Source organism: Dendronephthya gigantea, unplaced genomic scaffold (assembly GCF_004324835.1).
Source record: "Dendronephthya gigantea isolate DGI-Jeju-01 unplaced genomic scaffold, DenGig_1.0 000020F, whole genome shotgun sequence".
Taxonomy (NCBI): domain Eukaryota; kingdom Metazoa; phylum Cnidaria; class Anthozoa; order Malacalcyonacea; family Nephtheidae; genus Dendronephthya; species Dendronephthya gigantea.
In genome coordinates this window covers 253,259-276,384 of record NW_021163030.1, presented here as the reverse complement: position 1 = coordinate 276,384, position 23,126 = coordinate 253,259, and the positions used below count along the sequence as shown (strand labels likewise).

Genomic DNA, 23,126 nt, shown 5'->3' with positions numbered 1-23,126 from the left:
CTACCTTTGAAATTGGGTTTGCATGGAGATTTTATTATCATGTCATATAAATGTATATTCCTGCTTCACGTGTTGAAGATCTACGGTGGGGGACACTTACTATCTCATGGACGTCTCACAATCAATGCATCAAACACAGTGGCTGTGAACTCAGGTGGAAAATTGGAACAGAATCATTCTGGTTTTACGACTGGATCGGGACCCGGCCAAGGAACTGGACACGCAAATGGCGCATCAGGCGGTGGTTATGGTGGTAATAGTGGTCGTGGGAAAGGAACTCTGTTAGCAGGACAGACTTATGGTTCCCTTTATACCCCTCATCATTTTGGAAGCCCTGGAGGATTCGGCAAAGATTACGGTAAGATTATTTTTGAACGTGGTACCTAAATTCAACATTTTATGTATGTAATTACTGACAAAATTACATTGTGTCATTTTAACGGTTATCACGCACAAACTACAGTGACATATCCTGCAGGAATAACCGCTTCCTCTTGCCACTCAGTTTAAATCAAAATCTAAGAACTGCTCTATTTACGAAGCATTCCTTATTGTTACAATAATATGATACCAAACTCGATCTGGGTTAACCTTTAGTTATGAAATGTCTAGCGATATCAAAACTTTTTCAATTTTCAGGCAATCTTTACTACGGCAGTTACTATTATCAAAGCACAAGTTCTTACTCAAATCCGGTTACGGTAGGAGGTATGGGAGGGATTGGTGGTGGATCTTTACGAATACACTCTACACGTACCATTGTTGATGGTACTGTGTCAGCCAATGGCCAAGATTCGCCAACTGGTGGTCAGCGAAGTGGCTGTGGAGGTGGTAGTGGGGGAAGTATATGGTTAACATGTGATGAGCTTGATGGGTATGGATCTATTGAGGCACGTGGCGGAGTTGGTTCGAAAGGAAGAGCAGGCGGGGGCTCTGGTGGACGTATCGCTGTAAACTATCGCGACATTCATAATTACAACGGTTCGTTCTCTGTCCGCGGAGGGCCTGGATTTGAAGATGGAGCGTCCGGAACTGTGTACCTGGAACAGAGAAATAGTACCCATGTCACGTGGCGAAAGTTGGTTGTTGATAATGAGGGCCTGGCACTACCAAAGGCAGTAAATAGGAACGCAGGGAACTTGTTGAATCTGTTTAGTGGTGTATATAGTGACATTAGCCAAGTTGGCACAGTGACATTGCTCAAAGAATCAGAAAATTACATGTTTAATGAACTTGTTCTTCAGGGAAACTCACATCTCGTCATTTATGGTAACGCCTCTCAAGAGCATGTGAGTCTGCGAGCATATTTATTAACAGGAGATCGATCAGCAGTCGTGCATGTCGGAACATTACAAGAAGTTTATTTCCATGATATCGATGTTTACTTTCCCGTGAATACGTTTGTCTACCCTGGCGGCTCGTTATTCCTTCCTAAGCGTGTTTCGTTACGAGAAGTTTGGATGTACGTGAATGGTTCTGTGTCTGATTCGGAAGAATATGCAATAGATAGAGATGGACAGCTACATCTGTGGTCAGGAGGGAACAGCGAGGGTGAACCAGAGGGAACTTTTGTATTTATGAACATCACTATACGTGCTCGTGGTCGATTGATTGCTACTACCTTGGCTGGACATGGTAAGATGGCGATCCACGGCAGAAGAATGGTTGTAAATGCCGGGGGAAAGTTTATATCCAACGATGTTCATCTGACTGCGGTTAATATTACAATTGACGCTGCAGGTAAGTCTCTACGATATGCAATTGTGTTACGGGAATTCTTATTCATCCATGGCCATGTTATGTCTATCAAATGCTTTAAAACCACATGTTAATAGTCGCACTGTCCTCCCGGCTATTATCATGACTTAACTGAGTGAATGAGTGTAGCACCATTGTGCAAACACCAGCTGTTCTAACTGATATTTTCTCAATCATTTTCCAGGTGAAATAACTTCTACTGGACTTGGTTATCCGATTCGAAGTGGACCCTCGTATAGAAGCGGCTCGCGCCCAGGCTCTGGAGGGGGACACGGAGGTAACGGTGGTCGAGCATTGTATCAACTACAATCTCCTTTGGCGTATGACTCGATATACACGCCTATTAAAGCAGGGAGTGGAGGAAGTGGAGCCCCTGGAGGAGGGATTATCTATATCAATGTCAGTAATCTGTTCAGAGTTGAAGGAAATGTTCGCTCAAATGGCCAGAAAAAGAATATTGGGGGTAAGAAACCGATTTGATGTTAAAGATGTAGGGATGTTGAGAATGGCAAAACATTTATGAAATGTTTTAGATATATTTTATGTTGCTTTTAGTTATTTTAGTTATTTTGTAACTATGATGCGAATAAGTAATATTTGAATATAAGATAGCAAGATAATAATTAGATTTTGTTTTACTAAGTATTACAATGTATTGCAATTTTCTTTCGCAGGTGGTGCAGGAGGAACAGTGCTTGTACGTACCAATCATTTTGATGGCATGGGAACAATAGAAGCAAATGGTGGAGATGGTGCCACTGTTGTTGCTAGCGGCACTCTGGGTGGAGGAGGTGGGGGAGGTAGAATAGCTGTGTATCACTATGGGATAAGTACCTTTATAGGCCGTCTGCAAGCGTTTGGTGGAGAAAGTGTAGCTGAGAGAGGAGGTAAATAAATTTATGCTTCAAATAGAAATATTTGTTTCTGGTTACTGTGTTTTCAATTTATAATTCAATTATAGCATGTCAGATTGACCTATGAACTAAACACAAATATATATCACCTACCAGGTCCTGGTTCAATTTATGTTCAAGATGATAGTGGTAATAAAACTCAAAGACAACTCATAATAGACAATGGTCACATATCAGCATCATCAAACATTATTGAAGTTCGACGGTTGTCTATCACTGGTAGAATACGCTACAGCTCTTCATCATACACATCACCAGAGGGAATTTATATACATACAACTGGTTCACCACATTGCGTCTATTCATGTCCATACAATGGTCAATTGTCCAATTTATTTTCTGGGACAAGTCTATTTTACTCTACAACATCTGCAACACCTGAACTAACCTTTACTTTCCCATATACAATAACGATTGATCATTTGAGAATTTTCCCACAATGCAGCTCGAAATATTATTGGACAAACTATCGAGTCCGCGCCTACCAGGGAACTCTAAAGGTTTACGAGCAAGTTTCTTGGACTGAAACAAAGTTCTGTAGACAGGGGCAATATGGAAAAGTTGAAATACAGAGAGATGTTAATAAGGTGAAAAACGTATTTTAATTTGGTAATACAATGTTAGACATGTTGAGCTGGTACCATTACATTCTGTTGCTCTGTTGGGAATCCTCAGAACCGTTTTTTAGAAGTCTTTTCTCCCCTACGATAGCATACTTGCATGAAAGTGATGAAACTGAATTATTTTGGAAAATTGCGAAAAATTTTAACTTATTAAGCACTATAGACAAAGGGTTCCAATTGATAACATGCAGTACGTGTCATGTAGATTGATTGTGCATGAATTACGATGTTTAAATAAAGTGTTTTGTCGTCACCACAAGACACCTCAGGATGTTTTCATTTACGAGACTTTGAGATTTGACAGGTTTTCGTACACGTATTTACCACGACAAATTAAATGCAGACGTACTTTCGGCTACACTTGGAGTTGTAGGCTCCGATACAAACGGTGATAACGTATTAGGATTCCTTTCTCGTAGATTGTGATCTCACTGAGTAAAGTTTCCAGTTACGCAGCAATGAACAAAGTGCAGTTATTCTTTCAAGAAGTTTTCCCCGGAGCATCGCAGACCGTGATTCAAAACCCGGAAGCTTGGATTGTTACAGAAGATGAAGATCAAACAGCAGAGAGTTTCCTGAAGTTTGATAAGGTAGGGAACTCAGGCCTTTACGAGAAACTTTGATCACTCGCATTTTTCATGATTTTTTTTGCTAGAGAAAATAAAAGTTGTCGTTTAAGAAATAACTGAAACATCGGATTCTAGATGAAACCGCATTCAATTTAGGAAAGTATCGAAATTTAAAGAATCGAGGGACATGTGAAGCTAGAAGCTTCTACATCCTTGGTATTCAGTCCTGGTTTGATTTGAGGTTTCCACATTAGGTTTCTTCTTTTGAAGGTTACGTTACGCCACGGAGGACGTTTGAGCTGGTCAAATAAGGAAATACATCTTGCAATAGAAGAGTTAGATGGAGATGGAACAGGATCAATGAATGTTCGTTCAACTCAACGACTTTCAGTGAATCGTACCACTAATTATTTCAAGACAGAACTCTTGGCTCATATGAACTCCTCGTTAGATCTACCTCAAGACTTCAATTGTCATTCAGTAAATGTTGTAGTCCGAGGGGCTGTAAATACGTTAGAGAAAGTTACTGTTGGTCCTCAGTGCTTCTTTTCTCTCACGAATGATGACAAGAAATTAAATTTGACCATGGAGAAGTTGGTTGTTCAAACTAATGGTCGAATGAAAGTGTTAGCAAAAGAAGACGCAGCCTTGATTAAAGGTGTATCACTGGATATACGCGGCGGTGCTAGTGTAAGTACATATTGTACTGTATATTAAGAAATTATTTTCAAACTGAGAGCTCAGCTAATTCTAGACTAAATTACAGTATTACGAGGCGATAAGATCATTTTTTACTGCCTCTCTGCCTCAAATACGGAACGTTGCTGGTTGAGGACATTTTAATAGGACTACATAAAGTACAGACCTCGAAAAGGAAAATGGCGGACACAATTTAAAATACTGTGATTTGCTGTTATTTTCTCACGTTTACCGCCGTGAAAAACAGCTAAATTCCTTTTTTATACTGTGTAGTACGATGGTGATTCGTAAGGTTACGTCATGGGTAAAGCTAAGGTTACGTTCTGTACAATAACGTAACCTTACGAATCAACATATACTATGGCAAGAAAGTTAGTTTAAACATACATGTCGTTTTTAGTTGGAAGCAAATCGTTTAAAATTGGAATTCACGAACATCAGTTTGGAACCTTATTCCACGTTATCAGCAAATAATCAGATTATACCCTCCACACTTCATGTGGGCGATGGTAAACCTCATATTTCAGGCAGTAGTGGCGCTGGTCATGGTGGTCATGGTGGCGTGGGCTATGGTGAAAGTTTGGTTGGGGTCTCTTATGGTTCATTCCGAATTCCACGCTTGTCTGGTCGACCAGGCGCCGCCCCAATTTTCCCTCGTGTACCTGGTTATGGCGGAGGTTTCATAAAACTTGTTGTTCAAAATACAGCTCATATTGATGGTACTCTCTCTGCCAGAGGTGGTTCGGCAATATCACCACAGGGAAGTGGTGCAAGTGGCGGAAGCATTCTGATGTATGCGAAACATTTTCACGGACAAGGTTTACTTGACGTTACCGGGGGTGACGGAGACCGAGCTGCCAGTGGGAGTGGGGGTGGTGGAGCTGGAAGAATTAGTATTTATACAACTGCTAATAATTATATAGGCCAGTACCAGGCCTTAGGCGGAGCAAGTAACTTTGAACCTGGTGGAGCAGGAACCGTTTATCTAGAACGGATCACTCAGAATAGTACAGATAATATCGAGGTTTTAGCACACCATAATAAATACACAAACGAAACAGAATTTGAGATCCAAAATCGCACTTTGTATATCAATGCGCATGGTCGACGGCCACGTGATCCAGAGAGGAATCTGAGTTCCAGTTTTGATGATTTCTCTAAAAAAGCTTCGGCACGGACGTGGGTAACGCTGGATCCTGACGATAACGACATCAAAATAAGTGAATTACAAATTTATGGTGGTGCACAAGTACTGTTCATTATTCCTGAAAAGACGAGGCATCCATTGTTTATCACAATTACTCGAATGCAGGGCAGTCGTGATGGTTCTTTCTTCATTGGTTATAATCAATCTTTCATCTCGCTAGAATCTTATCTTCCTTTCAATATGGTGATCTACCAGGGTGGTGTTACCACCATGCAAGGTGAACTGCTGGTTGCTGGTGTGACAGTCGACGTGGATGGAATATTACAGAAATGTCAGAATATAACCATTGCTGATTATGGTATTGTCAAGATGAAAGAAATGTATGATTTCCGTGGCAGATCTACTAAAGTATGTTACAGGTTTTTTCCCAAAACTTATGTTCGCTTATACAGTAAAAGATTTATTAATTTTTTTTATTCATATTACAAATAAATGTAACCGCAGGCTAAATTTTATTTTCACGAAGATCAATGTGAACTTCTGAAACTTATTTTTTCCCACTTTGTTTTCCTTAAGACCTTTGATTTTGAGGAGATCAGTATCCGTAACCATGGTACCATGACGGTGACGAATCAAGACAACATACGGGAATTTAATGGACGTTCTATTCACGTGCACGCTGGTGGAAGGCTTTCGGCTGTCAACCTTCATGTGAATGCAATAAATGTGACGGTTGATACGCTAGCTGTGTTTGAAGCAAGTTTAGTTGGGCAAAACTTCGACTTACCTGGTATAAATTTAAATATATTAAATTGTGTTATTCACTACTACATATAACAAAATGACTAGACGAACGATTGAAAATAAAACTGACTTAAAGAGAAATTTTCTCTAAATTTTTAGGTCCAGGGAAGGGCGCTGATTATATCCCAGGATACCTTGCGGGTGGATCAGGAGGAGGTCATGGTGGGCGTGGTGGTAGAGCAGTAGGACGAATAATGTCTGGGAATACTTATGGATCAGTTTTCAGGCCACTGGAATTTGGTACGCAATAGTTTGTTTGTTGTAACAAGCCTACTGCCAGGGTGTGTTGGTCAAGGGGGACATAAAAATAAACATTTAATTTTTACATGCAATTTAAAACTTAGTGTATTCGACTCTAAACAGGAAGTTCTGGTGGTAATGGTGGACCAAATCAACGTGGAGGGGTTGGAGGGGGCATTTTGTTCCTAAACATATCTAATCGTATAACAGTGAACGGCGATGTTCTGGTCAATGGTCAAAATGCCCAGGGTGTATACTCTGGTGGTGGAAGTGCTGGAAGTATTTATCTCGTAACTAGAAGGTTGGATGGCAGTGGAAAAATACAGGTAAAAGCAACTGCTAATATGTTTATAATTTTGTAATTTTCCATGGCAAATTTACAATATTATTTATCATTTAGTAGGAATACTACAATTGTTTTTGCAAAGCTATGGGTTCGATAACCTTCATCAGTGCAATTAAGTAAATATCAAAAATAATGGACGGATAGCTTTTCAGAAGCAAATACACATGACGTGGTGTTCCTACAAACTGATAATTGATATATAATTTGAAAGTGTCCCTTTCCCCACACAATTCATATCCCAGAAAATTATGATGCCAAATTTAAAATTTCAGGCAAACGGCGGTAAAGGGTACAATTATGGACACCGAGGTGGAGGTGGAGGGTCCGGTGGTAGGATAGCACTGTATTACGGGGATAATGAGGATTATGTCGGCAAAATTGAAGCTCATGGTGGATTTGGTAACGAGGAATATGGTGCAGCTGGAACATTATACCATCATCATACGATGTCAGATAATTTCACAAAGAAGAGTTTATTTGTGAATAACGATGGTCATGGACCACAGACAGACAGAGTGAACCAGGTTGGTTACTTTTATGTCCGATAACTGGGCATTGTTCGAACACTCACTTCAATTTTGGTACGTCAAAACGCATGTATTAAAAAATTATAATTTACCAAATAAAATTTCTTTAACGTAGCTCCTTGAACCGCTGAAATTGGTTGGTGGCTCAGGTGGAACTCAATCTTCCACAACTTACAAAGCTCGCGAAGGTATCACCATAACAACTAATGCTTCTCCATTACGGACATATTATTATCATTATTATCAACTCTACAATCTATTGGACGGTAATCTAAACACATGGTATGTGAGTACCTCAACGTCTGCTACCATCACCATAACGTTCTTCCGGCAGACATGGTTGCAACGCATTAGGATATATCCGGTACGTTTTGTCTTTTTTTATCAGTTAAATATATCGCATTTTATGTGTAATTATGAACCTGTAAAATGCCCAGCCACAATTATCAGTATTTTTTTCGTTTTTAGTCCTGTGGATCGCAATATCGTGTCAGCTACAATGTATTCATTACAAAAAATCAACGAAAGATTAATCTGACGCCTTCGGGAATCTCATCTCGTGGTTGTTTCAACACTGGCGTGTTCCATGATGTTAAAATAAACAATGAAATAACATCAATAGAAATTAAACTTGGAGCCTTGGAAAAATACATTTCATTGTCCGAGATAAAGCTTTTCATTGGTCGGGATTCTGGAGATTTCAAACAGGGAAATATCGTTGAAGATAGCGCAAGAACGTGGTTGGTTCCTGACATTTCTAACGACTTGGAGTTTGATTATCTACAAATAAGTGGTTCGGCGCATCTTGGAATATTACAACTACCATCACTCAACCGCAGTATGATTATAAATGAAGTGAATGGTGATCATACTGGCAGCCTACATGTTGGTGCTCAACAAATAGTTAATATATCAAGCCAAAAGATTACTGTATTACCATTTAACGTGCAAACGTATAAGGTACGTATCTAAGAAATATAAATTTTAATTTCTTCCCTGTCTTTCGTTTGTCTGTTTTTTATTTATACTATCTTGGTAATGAATTTTAATTACTTTACTTGCAGCAATCCACGATTGTTTTGTCGGAAGAAACGCATATAACAAACGGTATATTCGTCGGAAGAGGAGAAATATTGGGACTAAAAAGATTACGAATTGATGAAAAGGGCATATTTAATGTTTTTCCTGAAACCAGTTTGGGTGCAGCGACCACAAGTAGTTTGAAATTTGACAGCCTACATATATTTACAGGTGGACTGTTGCAACAGTCATTAGGTGATTTAACAGTTGGAAAACTGAATATAATTCTTAAAGATGATTTTGTTGTAAATGCTTATGGTACGGCTGACATTAGTGGAATGTTTCTTCAGGTGTGACATTATGTTGTATTAAAATACTGAATATTTTTTATATGCTGTTCAATCTCCCTCGATTAACCAGCGACCAGTGATCGAGATACCTCTAGATTTCACGATCATTATGTTCCTTCACAGGCAAAAAAGATTCAACTAGACACGTCTTCATTATTGAAAGCTCGTGGCCGAGGTTATCCCTCAACCCAAGGAACTGGCTCTGGTGTTTCATTGCTACAAGGTGGCTCAGGAGCGGGACATGGTGGAACAGGAGGGCGTGGAGACCAAATAAGAGTAGGGGTGGCTTATGGCTCCGTGAAAACTCCTCAGGAATTTGGCAGCGGTGGTGGACGGGGTTCAAGTCAATTGGTAAGTTAACGTCGAAATCATATGATCCTTTTTGTTTCATTCGAGTTTTTGGTTTAAGGTTAACGTATTAAAACTCTCTTTGAACCTCAATAAATGTATAATTTCCGACAGCCGCGGTATACGTATTAAAGTCCAACAGCTATTTTTACGTGACGTTTATGCAAAGAAAATTAAGGCTTTGTTTGGCGATTATTACGGCAATCATTACCGATTTGAATTCACCATAAGTCTTTGGGCCGATTTTTTTTATTATAGCCCGGAGGTGCAGGTGGTGGCGTCGTGTCTCTTCAAGCTCTACTTATCGATATTGACGGCACTATTGACGTCAGCGGAAGTGATGGTCAAGCAGGAAGTGGTGGTGGAAGTGGAGGAAGTGTCATGTTATTGGCTGAGAGGTTCATAGGAAAAGGTCAACTGCTTGCTAATGGCGGGAAAGCTGTAAACAACGGAGGAGGTGGAAGCGGTGGTCGACTGAGCATTAATTGCAACAAAACTGATTTCAATGGTAAAATGTCGGCACAGGGGGGGACGAGCAATCGTGAACCTGGAGGACCAGGGACGATTTATCGCAAAACTGGAGCATTGCAGACTTTGGAAATAAACAATAATGGATTGGTTCCTTTGAATAGTTACCTGGTTAGCAGCAATCAACATGAGAATGGTGGAAAAGCTTGGATATTAGTGGATTCACCTGAAGATTTGGACTACGATGAACTGCGTTTGTTTGGAGGTGCACATGTTTCTTTTGTGTTGAGCGTGACTGGAGATATATCAATAAATATGTTCACAGGTGATAGCACAGGTATGTTACACGTACGAGCGGGTCTTGTCATCAAATCAGCTTCAGCCGAGTTTCCATCCTGGTTCCGCGTGTACAGAGGTGGATATTTATCTCTTCCTCGTGTCGTTCATCTCAACAAGCTCAGCGTATACTCGCAGTTATTTATTGAAGGAAAACTTGGTTTTATCAGCGATTTTCGTATTGGTACAGGTGTCAGTGTATTCCTTGGAAACGAGGTAAAGTTAAATTGTATTTTAATAATTATTCCCAACGAAAAATGTACTTCTTTAATGTTGTTCGCCTTGTCACGTCCATAATTGAAGTCTTAACACCAAGTTATTGTTGTGTTATTCATGATTTATTGTGCTGAGTGTTATCTCTTGTTGGGATAAGGCTGCTAATATCCGTTATAGCACTTGGAACTATACTATTACCTACACTGAGTGGTATCACTTATTTATCTAATTGTATCAATTTTTGCGTATTACAATTTGTCGCGCTAACTTCAATTTTTGTTTCTATTTTGTTCGCTAAAAATATATATTTATCATTCGTTCCCCAAAAATTATCTTTTGCTATGCCAGGTTTATCTCTCATATATTTTGTTATTTATTCCTAGGCCAGTTCTTATGGGTTAAAAGACAACAGTTTTATGTTTGGTTCATTGACAGTAATGCCAAACGCTCGCCTTAACTTCCAGAATCCTAAGTTTCTTACCCAGTCTCTAAATTTAAATATCTCCGACAAGTTTCACGTATTTCCTGGAGGGATGATCAGCGGTCAGAATGTCGATGTTCACGCACGAAATATCACAATAGAAGTCGCCGGCAGTATTGTCACAAAATCATCTGGGTTCTCGCTGGGCACTGGAAAAGGTATAGTATTTTTTTCAGTTTAAAAAGATATAAAAAACAGAATAGAAAGTTTGGAGAGATATAAAGATAGAAATATATGTAATTGGAAATGTCAATTTACGTTTTCTGGGTTTAATTCCTTCTATTATCTCCTGGTACCGTTATTATCTTGTAAACAGTATTTTGGTTCAGGTTGGGACAGTCACATTACCTGGGAATTAATTGTATATTTTTGTAATAATATTTAATTATCTATTTTGATAAGGAAATGGAGGGGCTGGTCATGGTGGAAGTGGTGGTTATGGTAGAGTCGTGTTTGATCGTCCCGGTGCTTCCTATGGTGATTTCCAGAATCCAATAATGTATGGTAGTACTGGTGGCAGCAATGGTGCTCCTGCTGGAGGGGTTGTTAAATTGTATGCCGAAGAATTAACCACAGTAGATGGTACAATCGTTGCCATAGGTAATGACAGTCCTCGTGCAGGCATTGGTGCAAGTAGTGGTGGTAGTATTTGGATCCAAAGTAAAATTTTTACTGGAAGAGGTACCATACAGGCTAATGGTGGAAATGGTCTTAGCTATGGTGGTGGTGGTGGCGGTGGCCGCATAGCAACCACATTTGAAAACAACACGTTTGCAGGTAAACTCGAGGCTTATGGGGGAAAGAGTAATTTATCCCCAGGGGGTGCTGGGACTGTGTATCTCTCAAGTAAGGATGGCAGATTTAAGAAGTTAATTATCGACAACCAAAATATTGGTAAACCATCTAGTGATAGCATCACAGACATTCAACGCGACGGAGGAAGGACATGGTTGACACCCTCAGAGGGTTCACACCAAGTAATTTTGAGTCACCTTGAAATACGTGGCCTGGGTCAGTTAGCATCAATGAGGAACTCCAGCGAAGGTATTTTGGAGTGGGACATAGGCAGCATCACAGGAGATAAGACTGGTCTATTACATATACTTGGTAGTCAAAAACTTGTTATTACGGGTGAAGAGGAAGTAAGCAAATCAGCTGACTTACCATGGAGTATAAATGTTTACCCGCGGGGAGAGCTGACGCTCTCAGAGAGTTTTGTGGTGAACGGAATAAAGATTATTGTTGCGGGACGATTAAATGGAGCCAGGAATCTTACGGTAGCGAATGGTGGTAAAGTTATTTTAAGGTGAAAACTGTTTCCTATATTTCATATCATAACCACGTTACGGTATATAGGATGGAGCAACAGTGCATGGCATAACACAATTAAACAGCGGAACAAATAGAGCAACACACGCTGTAACAAAAAAACAAGGTTCCACTCATTACAATGGGTAGTAGACTCCAGCTCATATTCATTTAGAACTAGATCGAACCAAAATAGTGTAAAATATTTTAACAATTCTTGATATTTTTAGAAATAAATTGTAAACAAGGTGTTTGTTTACATTACCGACTGTAACCCAACTTTAAATTTTACTGTGGTTGCGGACGTGGTCGCAAGTCCAAAACGCATTTCATGGACAAACGACTTTCCAGTTTTAAATAAGAAGTATAAAACATATGGTGGTTAAAGTCGAACCTAAAAAATTCACCACGTCGGTTGAAGTCATTTTGGGATGTTCAAAGTGTTCAATCGCGTCTGGGTTTTTGAAATCTTGATGCAGCCATTTCTTTAAATTTAAACGGCACAACACTATTTTTTTTATTAGAAAAATGATTGACCCTGAAGGAAATATATCACGTCACACTACATTTGATGTCATCAGCGTTCAAGGTGGAGGTATTTTCGAAGTGGAAAGTGATTCTGGTGGCCTGTCTGTGTCATGTAATCAACTTATTGTTAGCAGTGGCGGAAAGTTTCATGCCACCAAACTAGACCTTACTGCAAATCTTGTCAAAATTGACCAATCTGGCATCTTGGAAGCAAATTACGAAGCAAAGGTAATGATTTTCATAATGTAAGCGTGTAGTTACTATTTGCCTCAATTCTACAAGGTGAATATATCCTGTAGTAAAAATGAGAGATTGTTGGATCTTGCTTTAAGGTTAGAGATCAAATGATAAAAATGTCATTTGTTGCGTATATTTTAGAGTATAATCAGTGGACTAGGACCAGGTTATGGAAGATACAATCCACGTGGTTCATCAGGCGCTGGCCATGGTGGTACTGGTGGTCGCGGGCGCTATGACGTAGACACTGGTGCATTTTATGGTAGTATGATCCGCCCTTCATCATTTGGAAGTGTTGGGGGTGGTGGGCAATCCCCAGGAGGTGGAGTCATACAAATAACCACACGTGTTTTACAGTTGGACGGAAATATCGAATGTAAGGGCGGTGTATATGCGCAAGGTACGAATCATGGCGGTGGTAGTGGAGGTAGTATATATATCAATACTACGACGTTTGGAGGTGAGGGTATGATTGATGCATCTGGAGGTCCTGGTAACAGTTATGGAGGAGGAGGCAGTGGTGGAAGAATCGCAGTGTATTATCGCTCCAGTTCATTTACCGGTCATATATCCGCTTATGGTGGAGGTTCATTGTATGAAGCAGGGGCTGCTGGTACCGTGTTTCAAGAAGACTATAAAAACAATAAAAAATATCTCTCTGTTTCAAACAAAAATCAAAAGCCTCTAACTGTACTTGTCAACTATGCCAACCCGCGGAAAGATAATGCTCGAACATGGTTGCCTGCACTTCCTAATAAAAGCAAATACGATTTTAGTGAAATTACTCTGACTGGAGGATCACATTTAGTTCTTCAGTCTAGCTCATTTGATCAGGAGATGGTTGTTGGAAGACTGAAAAATAATGACTTAAGAAATGGCGTGACAAGCTATTTACATGTTGGTCAAAGACAAACTGTTCATGTGCAGGAAGCTGGTGTTATATTTCCTGTTAATATCCAAGTGTATAAAAGCGGTACGTTAGGGTTACCACCGAGTATTGAAGTGAAAAAGACTGTGTTTAACTGCGAGGGACGTTTGAAGGGGCTTAAAGAGCTCACTGTATCTGAGACAACAATGAATTTTGGCGTCAACACGGGATCATTCATCCGTAGCCCCTATGTTGATCGTCACTTTGTATTTGAAAGAGTAACTGTAAAGGCAGGTGGAAAGATGATATTTACGAATTCCGAACACGGAAATGTTCTGGAAACGTCCAGGCTTGAAGTGAAAGCTGAGGGTTTAGTGCAAGCAAGAAGGTTGACAATTAAAAGTAATATTGTGGAAGTAGAGGAGATGGCAAAGATCACAGTTGATGGTCAAGGATTTACTCAAGGTGTATTGAAGACGAGTTATGGAGGTTAGCAGTTTATGTTAACTTAATAATATAATTAATTATACAAGTAGAACATAAATGTTAAGAAGTTCACGTGTACATGATTGTTGATCAGCGATTTTCGTATTTCTAGGAGCAAAACAAGAGTCATCAGGAGGCTCCCACGCTGGTTATGGAGGCCAGCGATCACTTGGAGGACCTTATGATTTTGTGATGGAGCCTGTATATCCTGGCGAAGGCGGTGGCCCTCCACGCTACAAATCCACACCAAGTGCACCTGGGGGTGGTGTGATTCGTGCTATTGTTAATGATCGTTTAATCATTAATGGAGAAATATCTGCAAGGTTTTTTTTACGTTTTAGTAAATGATTTTCATCATTATGCTAACAAAGATGAACGGTTTCTTAACGTATAAATGAAGATGGGTTAAATCATTATTGCATTGGTTGACTCTAACGATTGATAACGATAGTAATTGAGTTATTTAGCGAGTTATCTGTTTTTTGGTTGAATTATCTGGTCGAAACTTGTGGACCAGTTCAGTCACAAAACACGAATGTCATAAATTTGTGCTAACTGTGATTGTAGGTTGAGTTCTTTTGTTTGATAATATTTTAACGTACAAGTTTTAAACTATTTACTCTTTTCAGAGGAAAGCCTGGTATCAGTACAGCAGGTGGCGCTGCTGGCGGTAGCATTTGGATCACGACGAACATGCTTCATGGTGATGGCATCATCTCAGTTTCCGGGGGCAACGGAGGTTATAATGGCGGAGGTGGAAGTGGTGGAATGCTTGCTATATATTACAAACAGAGCTCGCTACTTTTCGACCTTCAAATATCTGGTGGGACTGGAAATACTCCAGGAGCATCAGGAATGATCTATTTACGAAGAGATAACTCCAATGGAAAACTTGTTTTGGACAACAACAACCAAAACTCAGCTGGATTTTCCGCTTTGGTTTGTCAAACAAAAGCGATCGACTACCATTTTAGTGAGATTGAAATCCGACGTGGTGGAAAGCTAAAGTTGATTTCCTGTGGCACTGATCAATCCATGACATTGCAAATATCTACTAAACTATATGGTGATGGAACTGGTACATTAAGAGTTGAAAACGAGCAAAATGTTTATGTTTCTAGTACAACAACAATGATGTTGCAAACTAATATCGATATCCAGAATAATGGATTTGTTCTGCTTCCAGAGAATGTATTATTGACTGATGGTGTAAATCTAAATGTTGGCGGCAGCTTGACTGGCGTAAAGAATATCAGCATTGCAAAGAACAGCAAATTTACCGCCGTGTACCCAGGAAGTACAAGCTACAGAACACATCCAGGAGTATTTCAATTTGAAACATTACACGTACAGCGACGTGGTATTGTTGAAAGTTCACATTCAAGTAAAGTTAAATTAAATATAGACGTGTTAAAGATAGATTATGGAGCATTTTATCGCGTCTCTCATAGTGCTACCACGTACAACGAAAAAATCGTGCAAGGAAGAGGGCCGGCGTTGAGAAGTAGTCTATGTCCTTATGGTATAGTAAAACATACTTCAAAAAATAGGGAATACAATCCTTGTGGTGAAGGAGAGTGGAGTTCAGTCTCCGCGCCAATTCCTTATCAAGTTGTGATGAATATTTCAGACAGTGATGGGATTTATAGACTAGTAAATGTTACGAAATACACGGAGAACTACAATATAACCTGTGATTATACAGACTTCCGTCTGTTGCCCGGTCAAACTTGTGTTTTCAGACCAGGAGTCTACAATTATAGACGTTTAGATATTTTGAGCGAGGCTATAATGAGCTTCGAAGCCGATCCTGGCCGTGTAAATAAAAACGCTCTAAATGTCGAATATCTTCGAATTTATTCCAACGGGCAACTCGAGGCTAAACCCGGGCAATGGTCCAGTCAATTGTCATTGGGTACAGGTGGATCATACGGCGGTATTGGTGGTAGGGCTAGCCCAAGTGACGTACACGGTGATGTCGTTTTACCGGAAAGCTATGGTACAAGTGGGGGTGGGTCCCAAAGTGGCGGGGGTCAACTTAAGATAAACGTAGCGTATGATTTCATTATTGATGGAGTGGTGGATGTCAGCGGAAAAAGTGTTACAAATGGGGGAGGAGGTAGTGGTGGTAGCCTTCTTGTATTTGCTCACAATTTAAAAGGTACAGGAGTGTTAAGAGCAAATGGTGGGGGAAGCAGAAATTCGGGTGGTGGTGGAGGTGGTCGAATTGCAGTACATGTGAACTCATCAGTTGATAATTTCCAGGGACACCAAGAGGCATACGGCGGCAATGGCGTGTTTCGAGGTACAGCAGGGACAATCTACATTCATGATAAAAATAGCATCAATGGAAGTCTTGTTATAAAAGGTCAGGGAGCTGAACCTGCTTTCTTACCTCAAAACACAACATTGACTGAAGTTGACTCGCTTTATATTGCACAGTCTTCTGTTTTCAGGGTTTCATTTTCTGAATTGACAGTTAAATTATTACAGACTGATGGGAGTGGAAAGATTGTTATACCTAAGGGGCATAAATTAGTAATCACAAAACTGCCTTTAAATGAAAAGATTACATGCGAGCTGGACGTAAGTGGTGTTGTGGACATTCAAGTACCAGTTATTTTTACCAGAACTGTGAATCTCTGGGGTATTGTTAAAACGCCAAGGTTGACTTTAGCAAAGAAGACGAATTTCAACTGGAATAACGGTACATTGAAGACGAATTCCTTTATAATGAGGCAGTACTCGACAGTCCATATTTCTGCACTCTCATCCAAACTCCAAATAGATGAAATAGTCGTTGGACCATATGCAGAATTAATGGTGTCCGCTTTCGATTTCGTGATTATGTGCAAGCAATTGATATTCAAGTCTCGTTCTTCTTTACTCTCAAAATCCGTTTTAAAGTCCTTCAACATCACTTCCAACCATTTGGAAATACATAGTTTTGCGTCGGTGGGAGTAACGGGCGGGGGACACGAACAAGGTCCAGGGTATGATGGTCACGCAGGAGTTGGTGGAAGCCATGGAGGACAAGGTGCTGGTGCTAAGAAAGATTCTGTTTATGGTTCTGTCTTCGAACCAACTGAGTTTGGTAGTGGAAGTCTGGATTCAAGTAGGGTATCTCATCGCGGGGGAGGAAGAATTGTTATAATTGTCGCTGGAGTGCTGCATGTGGATGGTGAGGTGCACGCTGATGGTGTAGGGTCACAGAGGGATGGCGGTGGTAGTGGAGGAAGTCTGATGATAAAGGCAAAATTACTTAAAGGATCAGGGGTGTTTAGAGCAAACGGGATAAGTGGGGGCTCTGGAGGTAGAATTGCTTTGTATGTTGAGGACAAACGAGATTATTCAGGAATAGTAAGTAGTTTTGGGGGATGTAGAACCAAATGTGGAGCCGCTGGAACTGTGTTTATCAGAGAATATGTGGTGGGTATTCCTTATGAAACAACGATTGTGGACAATGCTGGACGACAGAGTTCGGGTATCACCAGTATTATGCACGGAACACAAACTAAATACACTTTGCAAAAACTGAAGATTACCCAGGGAGGGAGAGTTGAAGTAGTCAACCCAAGCTCAAATAAAACGAGAATAAGTGTTTTGGATTTAGAAGGGGATTTCACTGGTCAACTACGTGTGTTAAAAAACCAGGAATTGCTCTTGGGATCTAGTAGCGTGACAGGTTTTCAACCATTTGTGCTACGTTGTGCGGTTAGCGTTGAGATGGGTGGTGAACTGGTTCTAGCATCACGCGTGTTTGTGAAGGAAACAACATTGAAGCCAAGTTTCGATGTTTTTGGCAAAGTACAGGGAGGGCAAGAATTAATAATTGGACGAAATGCTTTAGTTTCAGTTGCTCCTGAAGGAATCATTGGAACAAAATCTTCACAAAAGGGTATTCTCACGTTCCGTGAACTTCATATCTTAAGTGGCGGCCGTGTTGTATTCAACAATGGTGGAAAATCAAGGCTCGAAGTCCGTGCCGTATCCATTAACATTGAATACAATGGTATCCTTCAAAGTCCACATGTGCTCCTTAAGACACCTGTGATAAATATACACATGGGAGGCCAGATCATATCAGATGGGCTTGGGAACAGGTCAGGACCAGGTTTAGGTGGTTTTTCTGGGGGCTCGTTGTGGAAGGGGGGTAGTTACGGTGGATGTGGTGGAGGTTATACTGGAAACTCTTGTCCAATATATGGGTCAATGTTTGGGTCAGCTCAGCCAGGTAGTGGTGGTGGTGCTGCAACTGGGAGTAATGGAGGTCAGGGCGGAGGGGTCATTGTATTAGATGTAGGCATTCTACACCTTGATGGTACGATTACTACCAATGGTGGGAATGGTCTTGGAAGTGCAGGGGGAGGAAGTGGAGGCAGTATTTACATGTCTATCAAGGAAATATTCAGAGGGCGAGGTTCAGTGTATGCACGGGGGGGTTTATCGGGAACCGAAGGAGGAGGCGGAGGCGGGGGAAGGATTTACATCAATACAGAGGGAAATGATATTTTTACTGGGACGCTTGATGCTAGAGGAGGTACTGGTGTAAAATTACCCTCGGGTTCCCCTGGAACAATATGGTTGCTTCAGAAGAAAAACGGATTAACGATAAGAACATTGATTTTGAATAACAAAGATATCAGTCTTTCAAAGCAACTTCCCATTGTTCTAAGTGAAACTGTGAGCAGTTATTACATTGATATACTTCATTTAATGGGAAGCATTGAACTAATACCTGATCATCACATGGTTGTTGAAAAACTTATCACCAGTTCTCTCAGTACTTTGAATATACCTAATGGGATTATCGTGGAGATTGATACAAGCCAGCGTGCGTCTAGTCCCTCGTGTAATTTTCATGTCGCAGAACATGGTGAACTACGACTTCCTTCCTCCGTTACTTTTCTTGGATCAAACAATCGGTTTTCTGGAACTATTACTGGTGTTTTAGACATGGTCATCGGTGAAGGACGTCAAACAGTTCTTTCTGCTTCTGCAAGGACAGCACTTTTTGTTGATGGAAACTATACATTTATATCAAAACGAGGTGAATACAAGTTTGCATCCCTGCTTTTAAAAAGTAATTCGATTGTGTCATTTGAGAAGTCTGACTTAACAGAGGTTCCCTTGGTTTTTGCAACATTGGAATTACGTTATGGATCGGTATTAAAGGGACGTTGGCTGAGCATTCAAGCTGTGACTATACTTGTTCATTCAGGTGCAAGGATAGATCTTGCTGAAAGAGGGTATTCTAGTGGTCGTGGTGATGGTGCTGGTGCATATAAATATGGCTATGGGCGAGGTGCTGGGCATGCTGGTATAGGGGGTGGTGACATTAGTTCTGGTGGAAAATGGTATGGTGATATGGTCGCACCTACGAACTTTGGAAGTGGAGGTGGAGGATACTTTCCGTCACATGGTGGAAATGGCGGGGGTTATTTGAATATATTAACAAGCGAAAAACTTATAATTGATGGTTCAATATTGGTCAGTGGTGAAAATTGCAAAGGATCTGCTTGTGGAGGGGGTAGTGGCGGTAGTATCTACATCCAATCAAGAAGTTTAGAAGGTGTTGGCGTAATTGGGGCCAGAGGTGGTAACGGTAATGTAGCGGGTGGTGGAGGCAGTGGTGGTCGCGTTGCTGTTCATCTTCATAGCACATTACTTTTCCAAGGAGACTTCGAGATACATGGTGGGTCAGGGAAGTACATCGGGGCATCAGGAACTGTTTACATCGAAGATAATAAAGATCGTATTCCCAGGAAAATTGTAATTGTAGACAACCATGCCATGAAATCAGATGCAAAACCTATGACGGCGTTAACAAACAACCTTGGCGATTATGTGTCTTTAGATGAACTTAAGATGAAAGGACCAGCAGGCGTCTATTTTTTCAATAAAAATAAAAACTATAACCAAAAAATGGAGATATCTGTGGCAAAACTCTCGGCTGATACTCAGGGTGAAATCGTGATTCAGGCAAATCAAGTTATGTTCTCAGAAACTAGCGAATCTGAAGAGACATCTTTTACACTTCGAACGAATCTCATTATTCAGTACAAAGGTCTGTTTGTTACTGCATCAAAATTGTTTGTTGATAGCGCAGAGCTTACAGTCAATGGGCAGCTGATGAATGTACGGCATTTCACACTAGAGACAGGAAGTCGTGTGACCTTTTCTGAGAAGTCGCAGACTGGCGTTTATCTTAAAACATTTGGTTCTGTTTATTTATCTTTACCCGGAACTCAGTTGTTTGGAAGTTTGACTCTTAAAAGTGGAACTACGTTTAGTGCACCTGAAAATTTACGAATTCAGACGGCTGATATGATCGTGAAGAATGGCGTGATGATTCGCGTGAAAGATTTGGAAATTGCTGCAGGAAGTCTGATCCTCGAACGAGGAACGATCACGTCTGCTGATGGCGTGTCTTCCGGAGGGTCTGGAGCCGGATCATCAAGTTCTAACGTGGGGTTTGGAGGGAGTTATGCAAGTCCTGGAGGCAAAACGCCAGATGATAAGTCATACGGAAATATATTTAAACCTCAAAATCCCGGCAGTGAAGGAGGAAGAGGATCATCATCAGGAACTGGAGGAAATGGTGGAGGCGTTATCTTTATTGAAGCAGCATTGCTGCAAGTTGATGGTAAGTTGACTGTGAATGGTGGAGATGCGCACCGTGGATCAAATGCAGGTGGAGGAAGTGGTGGAAGCATATACCTTGTGGTTGATAATCTCGTGGGTAAGGGAGAAATTATTGCCGATGGTGGTCGAGGAGATGGAAGCGGTGGTTGCGGTAGTGGAGGACGTATAGGGATAGTCTTGAAATCAAAGTACAATTATCGTGGTAGCATCCGTAGCGCCAGTCTTAACTGTGGTTCTTCGCGGTTGAATGGAGGACCCGGAACTATCTTTATTAGTGAAACAAGAAATAGGCGCACTTCTACACAACTGATACTTGACAATCGTTTTTCCACGCAGAAAGTTTTTGTTACTCTGAAAGAGGACAAACATGAATATGAGTTTGATGAAATTATTTTACGTGGCGGCGCCGCATTACAGTTATTAAAACAACCAAACATCCATCAAAGGTTACGAATTGGGTTACTTTCTGGTGATAGAAGTGGTTTTATACATGTACATCGAAATGAGACAGTGGTCATCAGCGAAAGAACCCCGGCTCGTGTTCCTGTAAGTTTTAAAGTAGACGAGGAAGGGCTGGTTATCCTTCCACATAGCGTCATTGTTGTGGGTCAACGACATTATTCCATCGAATCACGTGGTATCATTCTCGGCATGCGCAATATGGAGCTAGCACGTGACCGAGTGGTGAGGTTCTATGAAAGTTCTATACTTGGGATAGGTAAGGATAGAAGAGATTTTACGGGATCCAAAGGAGTATTGGAATTCGGTTCACTCATCCTGCACAGTAGCAGTGTATTGGTGATCGATGATATTCACCAGGTAAAGATAATGGCGGACAGCATTGATATCAAGTATAATGCATCACTAATCTCAACCTCTCTTTCATTTACTCTTTCGTCCCTCCACGTTGAAATTGGTGGTCGAATTGACTGTTCTGGTGAAAATGGTGTTATCGGATCAAAATCAGAGCTGTCTCACTTACCAAAAGGGACTGGTGGCGGTCATGGAAGCGAGGGAGGAGAAGGTAGTACTAAAGAAAAAAGTCCATACCATGGTTCCTTATATCACCCAACTGAACGCGGTAAACCGGGGGGTTTAGGAACGAATAATGTTAAAGGCGGGCAAGGGGGAGGAAGTCTGATCCTGAAAATTGGATCGCAGTTGATAGTTGATGGAATTATAACTGTTTCTGGTGGAAACGGGATAAGGGGAAGTAACGCAGGAGGGGGAAGCGGAGGTAGTATCCACGTTACCACACATTCGTATCGTGGCTTTGGAGTAATGGATGTGCGTGGGGGAGCATCAGGTGGTATTCTCTCTGGCAGTGGGGCAGGTGGTAGAATTGCAATATACTCTGAGAAAGATATTTTATACAGGGGAGTTTATCGAGCGTCAGGAGGACCGGGAGATCAAAGTAGGTATGGAGGCCCTGGGACGGTATTTTTGCGGTATTTAAAGAACAAGCGTTTTTATTCTCAACTGAGATTTGGTGAAAGACAAGGAACTAATCTCATTTTTGTTACACTTGACGAAAGAAATGTCACCGATTTCATTTTTAATGAAGTTATTATTAAACGAAAGACAGCCATAAAACTTAAACCAGATGGTGCAAAGAGAAGTTTAAAAACTGATAAACTTACAGGGGACGGAACTGGGTATATTTACGTCGGAAGCAATCATACATTCTATCTGCGTGGTTCGACAGGTCATGGCGGAGTTTCACGACCATCGATAAATCTAAATATTGACAAACATGGCACTGCTGTACTTGATACATCGCTCTATGTGGTCAGTCACAGCCGTGAAAGTCCTAACGGCCATGCGCTGAGTGTTAACGGTCGTATCATCGGTGTTCAACATTTGTTTTTGACAAAAGAAAGAAAAATGGTCTTTATGTCGGAAGCTCAGACTGTTAGGTTTCATAATCAAAGTCTGGTGCCTAGTCCACCCGGAACATTTGTTTTAGCGACGTTAGAAATTCATGATCGAGCAGAGCTATCTTTTATGACGTCACATGGAATGAAAGGTCTAGCAGGAAAAATTGACGTGAAGTATAGAGCAAAAGTGTTTGCTGACCAATTTCATATGAGTAAGTATTTGATTATGATTTCGTAGATACTTTCTTTTAGATATTTTGTTGGTTAATTCTTTTTTCATTTTGTGCCTTGAGGAAAGGCGAAAAACGATTCTAATCAAAAACTTGGTCCG

The 23,126-nt window shown here is 40.7% G+C and overlaps 1 protein-coding gene across 1 annotated transcript in view; it reads left to right on the top strand.

Moving 5' to 3' along the window:
- The window catches only part of LOC114521506, a 29,955-nt gene that overhangs the window by 1,847 nt on the left and 4,982 nt on the right, over window positions 1–23,126 (top strand). The window contains exons 5-27 of the mRNA XM_028541974.1: window positions 79–358; window positions 640–1,740; window positions 1,943–2,221; window positions 2,433–2,645; window positions 2,769–3,259; window positions 3,715–3,885; window positions 4,135–4,554; window positions 4,964–6,118; window positions 6,287–6,500; window positions 6,614–6,754; window positions 6,878–7,080; window positions 7,373–7,624; window positions 7,743–7,991; window positions 8,096–8,587; window positions 8,692–8,997; window positions 9,121–9,348; window positions 9,604–10,365; window positions 10,749–11,004; window positions 11,249–12,152; window positions 12,679–12,910; window positions 13,061–14,276; window positions 14,386–14,596; window positions 14,903–23,007. Coding sequence (XP_028397775.1) covers window positions 79–358; window positions 640–1,740; window positions 1,943–2,221; window positions 2,433–2,645; window positions 2,769–3,259; window positions 3,715–3,885; window positions 4,135–4,554; window positions 4,964–6,118; window positions 6,287–6,500; window positions 6,614–6,754; window positions 6,878–7,080; window positions 7,373–7,624; window positions 7,743–7,991; window positions 8,096–8,587; window positions 8,692–8,997; window positions 9,121–9,348; window positions 9,604–10,365; window positions 10,749–11,004; window positions 11,249–12,152; window positions 12,679–12,910; window positions 13,061–14,276; window positions 14,386–14,596; window positions 14,903–23,007 — 17,881 coding nt within the window. The remainder of the gene's footprint in view (window positions 1–78; window positions 359–639; window positions 1,741–1,942; window positions 2,222–2,432; window positions 2,646–2,768; window positions 3,260–3,714; window positions 3,886–4,134; window positions 4,555–4,963; window positions 6,119–6,286; window positions 6,501–6,613; window positions 6,755–6,877; window positions 7,081–7,372; window positions 7,625–7,742; window positions 7,992–8,095; window positions 8,588–8,691; window positions 8,998–9,120; window positions 9,349–9,603; window positions 10,366–10,748; window positions 11,005–11,248; window positions 12,153–12,678; window positions 12,911–13,060; window positions 14,277–14,385; window positions 14,597–14,902; window positions 23,008–23,126) is intronic.